Source organism: Synchiropus splendidus, chromosome 1 (assembly GCF_027744825.2).
Source record: "Synchiropus splendidus isolate RoL2022-P1 chromosome 1, RoL_Sspl_1.0, whole genome shotgun sequence".
In the NCBI taxonomy this organism is placed as follows: domain Eukaryota; kingdom Metazoa; phylum Chordata; class Actinopteri; order Syngnathiformes; family Callionymidae; genus Synchiropus; species Synchiropus splendidus.
In genome coordinates this window covers 63410646-63421456 of record NC_071334.1, presented here as the reverse complement: position 1 = coordinate 63421456, position 10811 = coordinate 63410646, and the positions used below count along the sequence as shown (strand labels likewise).

The 10811-nt window shown below is 40.5% G+C and overlaps 1 protein-coding gene across 1 annotated transcript; it reads left to right on the top strand.

The window, feature by feature from the left end:
• The first annotated feature begins 3801 nt into the window (after positions 1-3801).
• Positions 3802-7009, top strand: LOC128752336 (small cell adhesion glycoprotein homolog). Its single transcript, XM_053853447.1, has 4 exons — positions 3802-3848; positions 4636-4726; positions 6479-6526; positions 6591-7009. The coding sequence occupies exons 2-4, from the start codon at positions 4648-4650 to the stop codon at positions 6758-6760; spliced, it is 297 nt and encodes a 98-aa protein (XP_053709422.1). The 5' UTR covers positions 3802-3848; positions 4636-4647; the 3' UTR covers positions 6761-7009.
• Positions 7010-10811: the final 3802 nt, after the last annotated feature.

The following is a 10811-nucleotide window of genomic DNA, read 5'->3' as shown; positions in this document are numbered from 1 at the left end:
TTAGGTTCATTCAGGTCCCTGTCAAGATTCCTGAATTGTGGTTGTTGTTTTATTGATCTTTTTTCTCTTTTTTGGCCCGCTTCCACCCTGATGTTTACGCTCATGAGAGGAAACCAGAGTGCGCAGGGGAAATCAACGAGAGCACAGCAAACATGGAAACACTTCACAGGAAGAACCAAGGATCACACCAAACGTAGGATCCAAGCAGGATTCAAATACCTTGTGTTTGGAGGATGCCGCACTAACCACTATTCCTTTGGCTGCCACGACTGGAGATGTAGTAATTCATAAATAAATCATGAGAATAAACTGAAATGTAGTGGACAGATAGGCATACAGTGGCGCAAAACTGTTTTCGGAGACCCCAACATTATATAAATATTATGTGGATGATGTGGTGGTTTATTTTTTTTAAAGCAGTTTTGAATACATCCTCTGTTATTTGTTGACTTTAATTTAGCGAATTGACATATTGAAATTGTCAATTTCGCTTTGTTTAATTTTTAATTTTTATGTTATTTTTATATTTTTATTGATTTTAGAAAAAATAGTTACATTCAAGTGAATGAAAACATATATATATTTATATATAAGTCAAGTGTAACAAAAAAACAAAGCTAAAAATAAACGTCATAACCATATCCCTTCCCTCCCTTTACCTACGTCAGTTTTATTTTTTATTTTGAATAAATAATCACATATTATGTATGTGTTTGTGTCTGTATAATGTGTCTGAACAAAAAAGATTTTTCATATTCATATTTGAGATGGTGTCCAATTTTACTGCCTGACAAACCCCAGAGTCTGGATGACATCATCAGCTCCATTGACGATTCTCCCAGGGAGTGTGTAGGCTTCAGACGGCAGCTAAACTGGACCATCTGGTGTTGTGGTGGTTCTGGAGTGTGCGGGGGAGGTTTGGCCTCAGGATTAGCTGTGTTCAGTCAGTATCACACTGGGCACCGTGACAACAGTGTCAAAACACCTAGGATGGCGCTAATGCTGCTCTCTGACTCACAGGTCAATCCAACTGTTCCTGTCTTCGTCTGGACCAAAGATAAGGTAGCAACACCGTCTGGTCCGTGTGCCTGCCAAACTCACCTTTTCCAACACAACCGTAACCCCAGATGTCAGCTGTCCAATCACTGACTGAGCTTATTTTTGAGGAGCTAAAAGTGACTCAGGTGACCTCGTGGATAGTATAGCATGTAGAGACTGTTGACTTCAAGACAGACCAACACTAAAAATAAAGATCAATACCAATTCAACCTTTTCCAAGCAAGCAAGAAAAACTGTTGAAATCAGTTGACAAATGAAGTAGGGACAGCAGTGCCGCAAGGTACACAAAGCAAAGCTCAGAACAATACGGCATAGTATTTAGGTCATCCCTACATCTTTACACTTTTCAGACAACCCGTTGCAACATCATATCTTCAACACTCTTTTTATTTTTGTGTCGTTTTCTTTAAATTAAATCACCACTTGTTCTTACCATGCACTTCTTCCCACTTGCCAAAACTTCCGCCCCCATGTCAGAAACTGGCAGTGTTTTTCAACCTTTTTTAAGCCATGACACACATTGTTCATTGAAAAAATCCAGAGGCACATAACCACCAAGGGAACCACACAATTGTGCTTAGCCGAAAGGCCTGTTGAAAATTCCTTTTAGTTTGTGAACATTTGTAGCTACTGACCCTGGGCTATTTTGGCTATCTTGGTTATTTGCAGAAACAAATCGCAGAAAAATGTATATGTTTAAAATGTCACCAGAAAGGGGTGGGCAATATAACAAAATATATCATGATTTATTTACTTTAAACAACTGTTTCAATTTTATCACATTTTCTTTTGCATGATTTTGTTGTAGTGAGTGGAATTTTCACAAATATCCTTAACATTCTTTACCCCAGCTTGCTTCATAAGAATGATTCTTTCTCGAATCTCATTCTGGAACGTGCTTATTTGGTTCTACATTTAGTCTTTCGCCAACTTTTAAACCAAAACTTCGATGATCTACAAGTGACAATAAAGTTTTGGAGTGAGTCGTCACATTAGCCATTAACTCTGTTAGCGCAACTGTCTGATAAGGATCACTCCATCATTCTATCATGAAGGTGTGTGGTCACGTTTGAGACGCATACAGTTTAAAAACAACACAAAGTTGCACATTTGACCGGCTTCTTCGCTGTGAGTGTGGCGGGAAGAGGAGCATTGCAGGCAGCAGTGTTAGCGTCAGCATAGATCTATAGTGCATAGAAAGCGTGTGAGTGAATCCATGCGATCTCCTCACACTGGTGAAAACCCTGGTTTACAGTATAAGACAGAGCAAAATGCTGCTCATGAGTCCACCTCAACTTATAAGCACAGTCCAAGACGTGAAATGCCACCCTTTTCTGTTGAGGTCAGCTGGGGTGAAAGGGTTTGCTGACCTTCCTGTACCCAGCCTATTCAGATAGCTGCAACAAAAGGATCCTGAGGTGGCCCGAATAAATCTGATCTTTTTTTATATATATATATATATATGACCAGGAAGCGAGCAGAGCAGCTAGGAGCATGTCAAATAAATCTATTGACATTTTAAGAAGCGTGTTGACTAGACGTGTCACATGGACTGACACATAACTGGCTTTTGTTTTGTCTGCTCTCCCCCTGTCTCTTTGGCTTCATGTAAAGGTCAGCACAGGTGATTCAGGGTCCTAGCAGCTTTGGGGACATACCGTAAATCAGATTTGAGGGATCAGTGTGAGAATGAGCAGCTGAATAAGTGACTGATTAGTCTGCTGCTCGCTTCTGAAGCTGTTTGTTTCCTCAAAGTTCCCATATGTCTGATTAGCGTTAACTGGACAGAGGAACTCTATATGTAGGCCACCAGGTGTGTGTGTGTGTGTGTGTGTCTGTGCTGGACAGCTACTCTGGTCAAGAGGCTCTAATCCGATTGAGGGGGTGAGAGTGGAGGAGAGAGGATTAAGGGATTTGGCAAGAGAAGATGGGACATGAGATGGCCACTATGGTGGCAGAATTCTGGCACGTCCCAGGTCACCATTGCAAATCCACGGGTGTCGGTTTAAATCCCTCACAGTGCTGATGTATTCCAAGGCAGGAAGCTAATCGTCATACATTCTTTAATACATTCACACAAAAGAATCACATCTAAAAAAGTCACACAGTTACAGAGTTAATCCGCCGACCTGGGGCAGCTCTAAACGTGTTCAGTATCTGATAACTGTGCCCTATATTAATAACATTATTATGAATTCATGAGCCTGATAGGCTTTATTTTGACTGGCAGATTAGAGATTTGCTCAGACAGTTGCACACTGTGTCATCACACAGAGAAACGGCTTGCCTCAGAGAAGCAGAATACTTGATGGTGTGCAGAAGGAACCCATCTTGAACACTCGCGCCCTCTGCTGATGATGACAGAAAAAAAAAAAAATATATATATATATATATACACACACACACACATATATATATCCCCCCCCCTCCCTCTCTCTCTCTCTCTCTCTCTCTCTCTCTCTCTCTCTCTCTCTATATATATATATATATATATATATATATATATATATATATATATATATATATATATATATATATATATATACTGGGAGGGGAAAGCTAGAATAGCTCATGCTCATTGCATGATGCAACATAATGGCCCGTCAGCTGTACACGATCAAGTTGTTTTGTTTAAGAAAAAGGTGGAGTCTGAGTCCTGATTGGCTGGAAGGAATCATATCTGAACCCTGGGGACTGACACCACACCCTCTGTTTTTGTGTGTGTGTGGGTGGGTGGGTGAGAAAGGGCTGTGGATGTCACCCCTGTAGATGTAGATCCATCTCAGCTGGTGAGTTCCTCTGCCTTTGTTTCTCCTGCTGTGTGTTATTTTATCGTGTTTTCTGAAAATCTCTCCAAGGTATATTTTAGATTAACTTCTGTCATGACAGTGAAATTGATACTCAGTGTGCATTTTGTAGCCTCAGATGTGCTCTGTACAGCACGTTCTCTGAATTTCTAAAACTAGCTCTGCACGAAGAAGTAGTCTTTGATCTAGTTTGTTTAATTATACATGCAACACAGTTCAAGTTGAACAGTCTAGAACCCACAACTGTTATCATCCTGTGTTTTTATTGTAAGACGCACATCGTCATTTGCCACAGTCTTTGGTTTCCATGAAAGACTGTTTTCTTCAAGCAGTAAGCAAATACACTAGCTGTGGGTGTAAAGTCATTTAGAAAGACACCTAAGAAACTGTCAGCTTTGAACAATTGCATGTATGGCATCACTCTTTTATTTGAATGTAGTCACATGCCATTGTGTCGATATCTTGGTTGAGGCTGTGCATTTGGATCTAGTCCATCATTCTTTATCATTCCTTCAGTCCACTTTAACATCTGAATTATGTTTAACAACTCTGGGTCTTCACTTGGTTTATTTTGGATTGAGAGCTTCTTCTTTGCTGATGCTGTGCTAACAAGCCACAGAAATGACAAGTGATTGCTTACATTTCTATACTTTGCGTGCTCCCTCATATCCCTGTAAATAACTATGATTCATTGACGTTCGTTTGAAACAGAAAAGAAATACCTGGCATATTAGTGATTGAAATTAACAGGTATCTTTTTTTTATTTAGGTGACACTAAAGATGGACGTTTACCCAACTACACCTGCTGTAACTGATAGACAACCTACAACAGAGCCTTCAGTGACAACAGTGGTCAACGGTTGGTCAAGTACAAAACACACACCCACACACAAGTCTCATCATCTTTGTCAGGACCTCTCATTTCCCCAGCCTCTCCCTTAAACCTTACCATGCAAAAAACATGGCTAACCTTAAGCAGGACTCAAAGTGAAACTTAGTCCTAATGACTCAGCTATTTTGACTCATATTGAGGCTTGGGGTTGAGGGGTCCCCAAATGGTCCCCACAAAGGCATAAGGGCCACACAAGGAGGTGTTTCGTCAATAATTGGTCCCTGCAAATAAGGTTAAACCAGGTGCAGACATATACTCACACACATACACAGAAGGCGAGAGAGCACAAGAATAGGGTGTGCCTTATCAACCTAGTGCCAGAGGAGAGACATCTCCTGTTGCTATAGAGATAAAGGTCAACGATCTGCTGCCAACCTATTCGCATTTCTTCATGAGAGACAAATTGAACCTGCCAGACGCAAAACCAGATCAAGCTTAGATCAAGACACTACTGATCAAAACTTGACCGGCCCCATGCGAGTGCCATCCATGGCCAAAACAAGACTCAGTGGGCACTAAACAAATCGAATGGCTGCAGTGCCAACCAAGGTAAAACATGCTGAAGAAGACCAGACTGGTGCTGAACAAGCTGAAACAGGTTCTACCAAGGCAAAAGCAAGCGAGGCAAAGCAAAGTTAAACAGGTAGCCACAAAGATGCAAGTCTGACCAGCCATCAAACATCCAAACTGGTGCCAAAACAAATCTAATCATGAGCTGAACAAGACCAAGCGAATGTCAAACAGGTTAAGAACAAGAATGAGCAAGTTACAAATAAGCTTATATATGTGCCAAACAAAGCAGAGGAATCCTATACAGGTCCTTGGATAAATAAATAAACATTGCACCTGTGGGTCCATGAGAAGTGTACATTGCTGAGCTGCATTTTTTTTTTTGCCATAAATTAAGCAGAGCTTCTTCTGGATCTATCCACTGGTTTGTTGTGTGAACGCTAGATGTGTTTTTTGGTTTGCTACTCCCACAGTCTTCTCAGACCCACCAATCCCAAGATATTCCAGGATTTGTCCCGGAGTCTTCCCATTGAAAGTGAATGGGAGCAGGACCTTACAAAGCCACTCATTCATTGACTTTCACTCCTCCAATGTTGGCCGAAATTAAAAAGGAAATTGTGCCGTTTCAACAACTTTTTCATCAAGTCAGCCTTAGGTAACACAAGATTTGGGCAAAACCTGAAAGTTAGCTAGAGTAGAGTAAAGAAAATTTAAGACTAAAAAATAGTTGGTTCATAAGACTCGCAAATGTGCCACCAAACCCAAATCAGAAGCTACTTTTCTAAAAGAAAAAAACCACAACAACAAAAAAATGGAAAAGCTACTCTTTTTCAATTCGCCATCTTACGCAAACCTGTAATGTACAAACATGAAAATCCAGTCAGTTATGGAAGATGAAGTTGAAATCCATGACATTGTCACAGTGTGCTGTTTTCTGCGTTATCTGTCTCATTGTTTGAGATATTGTGGTTTGTTCTGGAGGAACAAGTTTGCTGCACTGAATGACAACATCCAGCATCAGGTATACAGCTCGTGGGAGGGTAAAGAGAGGGGAAGCGTAGTTCTGACAACCTGACTTAAAACCTCCTTTAATCACAGACACACACAGAACTGTGGCTGGGACACAGTACATTCACGCAGCAGTTTCTTCAGAAGCTGCATCATCTAGTTGATTTAAATTCCCTTCACTCAGCCTCTTTTATTCCATAGGTGATGGTGGTGATGTTGAGGATGGAGCCATGGCAGCTTTAATTGGAGGTGAACTATGACTTTTCACACCGCACTTTTATGGAGTTTCTGATCTGTGGTTTGAAATCTTCAGGAGTGGTGGGTTCACTCGTGCTGATCCTGGTGTGTGTGGCGGTGGCTCTGATGTGGGGATTGTCCAAACAGAAGGGGTCATACGTCACCAATGAGATGGAAAATGATGAGGATTATGATGATGAAGAGTCTGTGGGCTCTGACGCAGCCTTGCAGGCCAAACAGGAGTAGACCAGAACATGTGTTTCGTTCCTTCAATTGAATACACTTAAATTAATGTGTGCCATTATTTTGCACAGTCTTTATGATCAGCTCTCATATTGACTCTTTGATGACTTCTATGCCTCCTGAAAGTGATTCAACTCTATTGGATCACCTGATCTTCTCCTTCTAGTTCAGCTTTTCCTCCATACTTTCCTACCAACAGCCACTTCTTTCAATGAATAGTCTTAAATATTTATTTTTGTATATTTTCATATGTCAAACTGTTTTGAAAAATAAACTTTTCAAAGTTTAAAACCACGCGGGGGATGCCATCTAGTGGTCAAGAGCAATACATACAACAAATGAACTGCCGTTTTCTTTCCGTGGATGAGGATGTGCGCATGCGTCTGTGTGTGCGCTCCCGATAAACTCCAGATGGGACCTTCTGCTTACAGCTGAATTTTGGGGACACTCTGAACGGCTTGAGGTTTTAGAAATTGGCCCACATGTCTTGTGTGTCCTTGTTGCAAACAAGCATCATCTGGCCACAACGCTTGCACTTTTCAGCATAGCATGACGTCATGACCCGAGGACCAGGGGAGCAGGCGGCCAGCGCTGCGCCTTCGCGTGAGAATGGATACAAATATGTGAGCTCAGCTGGTGATTGTTGTTGGCCCTGGAAGAACAACAGAAACATCAATCTCCCGGAAAAATGATGACAGTTGACGTTAGCTCACAATAGAAGTGTGAAGTCGGAATGGAATCATAACTCTTAAGCTTCATGTTGTGCGTCATCGTTGTCCGGATGAATATTGATGTTTTTTTTTATCAGCATGATGCAGATAAAAAACATCAAAATCCACTCCATGTTTACCTTCAGTTCACTCAATACCATCGTACTAATACAGTGCGTGTTAAATATGCATTACGCCCAAATGGACAGTAGATGGCAGTAGTACTATGCCTACAGGGCATGCAAGAGCCGTGAAGAAGCAGCTGCTCTGCAGGGAATGAATGAGAAAGACGTTGGTAATTCCGTATTTTGTCACTAAAGTGGCATGGAAGTTCACTTGTGACTTATCATGTTTTAGTGTTTAGTAATATAGAAATGCCAGTTATCCACCTGTTCATAAGTGTCACATGACCATGTGCCTTCCCTCACTAAATTACCATCACCATTACTCAAAATTTGACCCATTCCCAAACAGAATTTCATCAAAAATACTTGATGTCTGTTCATATTGGGATGATTCTGTTTACAAGCAAATGGAAAACAAAGACAACCATCACACGTCATTACTGCCACTCCCTGACTTGGAGAGATATTTAGCAAAAGTGCACATGAAAAAAAATGTGTGCTTGGGCAGCAAATATAATTACATTTTTAAATGAAAAATCCTGTGACCATTGCTGCTGGATTCATTTTACAACCCGACTTTCACTCTGCTGTGATATTACTATAGTAACACATTCAACTCAACAAATGCCAACGTTCAAAAAAATCAAACTATTTTTCCCCATCAAAAACTCATCTTTTTTTTTGGAAGTTCAGGCAGTGGCAGCTGGTAAAAAAAAAAATACAAGGGGGGCACCAAGTCAGTTTCACATTCAAAAAATCTCAATACATATAATTTAACACAAATGACAGCTAAAAACTCTTAAACCGTTTCATATTAATCTGAATTCATGTTATAAGGGTTTAGTGTAACACTACAAGTAGTTACTGTATAATCTCCTGCTATAAATGAACATTTAATATAACATATCAAACTTTTTGGCAAACCTCACATTGAAACTGCAGTCAGACACTAAAGTTTGTTGTAAATTGTGAGTGAATATTAAGTATATCAGTTTTGCATCTTGTCCAGAACTAAGGTCTGAGGGTTCATAGGAGAGTGCTCCCAGGCTGAGTCATGAAGCTCTGCATTATGGCAGAAAGACAGTGAGTGATATGTGAAGTGCGCCTGAACATCATCCGTGTGTGGTTGAGTTGTACATGTGGAACTTTGACGAGAGCCAACCGGTGCGTTCGGGGAGAGCCTGTTGGACGCAACACCAATCGGTGGGTAATGCATTGTGGAAACACAATCAAAATCTCAAGAGAACCTCGAGAGCAGGGGACGGATCCAAGGTGTCGCTGCTCAACCACCTACCCTCTCCTTAGGTCGTCTAATTTGTGACGTCACAGCAAATACTCTGTTGACGTACTAAGTTGGAGGTTGGATCCACATTCAGCAAGGATGATGAGTTTCGCCACCCGGCTAGGATTTCAGAGAGTTCAAACAACGTCTTTTGACTCCAGTCTGTCACAGCCGATCAGTGTGCAATGCATTGTGGGACGTCATCACTGATACTGATCTGGCACCTGATTGGTCCTAGAATTTGACAACAGTCAGACATTTTAGGTTTTTTACCCTCACACTCAGGAGTTATGTTGCTCTTTGTATTAGGCTGCAGCACAGCACCCCACAACAGGAATTAAGCAGCTCACCCAGGTGGTTGCAAGACACTGTAGATTGCAACTTGAATTTTACTCGGGAGTGGTCTGTGCAGCAGCCTGGTCTCACCGGTCGACGTTGTGCCTGCCAGGCGCTTCTGTACCCAGCGATACAAATGTCTGCGCACTGAGGTAGAAATACGTCAATGATACAACACACTGACGAATGGAACAGCTTGTCGTTTATATTTTACCTTGCTGCCATCAACATACTTTGGCGAGCGACTGACCTACTATTATTGTGTGTTTTCATAAAAACCATCCTCTAAAACTCACCCACATACGCATCTGATTTAGTTTTGTGGGCGTTGCACATATGAATATTAACCACTAACAATGCCTCAGTCCTTCCAGACTGGCCCAGGACGGAAAGAGCATCAGCTAGTCTGTAATTTTCAGAACTGTAATCTTTAGTCACTGTTTTAGATCTATGTCCGTTTTTTTTTGTGATAATTTGAGAGTTCTAGGTCTGTAAGCCTTGGGCCTGTGGGGAAGCTTTGGCAGAATATAGTCAAAAGACCAAAATAGGTCAATTTAGAAACATGCTCTCAAGTGGATTGAGAAGAGAATGCATTTAATTCCCGGCATCTTGGTGTATGTGCTCTTCATCACAAATGCCACCTGACCTATATGTAGAACAAGCTGTGTTATAAGTTGATATTGACAACGAAAACCTCGGAAGTTGGAGAAATGTTACACAACTGAAGTTGCCAGGACAACTAGTGCCATACACAACAACAGAGCAGTGTTTGCACGGAATCAATAAAGCTCAGGGCACCTGACATTAGCCACTCTATACAAAGTGTCTCAAATGATATTATTACTCCTGGCACTTGACGAGCGAAGGAGAGAACAATTCAAACTCAATCCAGTTATTTATGATGTTTTACATGCAATCAAATACTTACCTTCTTTTCTGAAATGATTGCGACAAACACCCACAAAACATGGACTTACACGTTCTCGTGCTTATTGTGGTCCATTGACCTATGTGTAAAAAAAAAAAATGATGTGGGATATGTGGGTCTAAAAGTGCTTATTTGTTTGACATGGTGAAACCCTCTCTCCACTCTTCTCTACGATGTGAACATGACACGTGAAAAAAAATGGAGGTTCTCAGCTGTCTGTTAATTGACAATATAAAAAGACCGTATTAAGTGCTGTGACAGACTTGTGGAGTTATTGTTTATTAAAAATGTGATTGTCTTTCATAAATAAAGATACAAGCAAAAAGGATTTTTTAAAATCATATTATAATTGCATTTAATTTTTATCTTCGTCTGAATGCATTGTATTAAATATTCAAAAATGAAAAGTTTGGTTGTTGTTTTTACTCATTGTTTTCATGTACTTTGCAGGGATTTTTTAAAATTTATTTCAAAATTATCAATTTTGCCAACATATATATATATATTATATATAATATATTATATATTATATATATACTGTATATATAAAACCTGTTGCTGAAGTGGTAAGATGTAACGACGCCCTCTGCCGGGCATAAAAGTTGGGAATGAATTATGAAACTACATGAAGTGGGAGGGTAATTACACTTTTGCTTTTTCTTACCATTGTTTT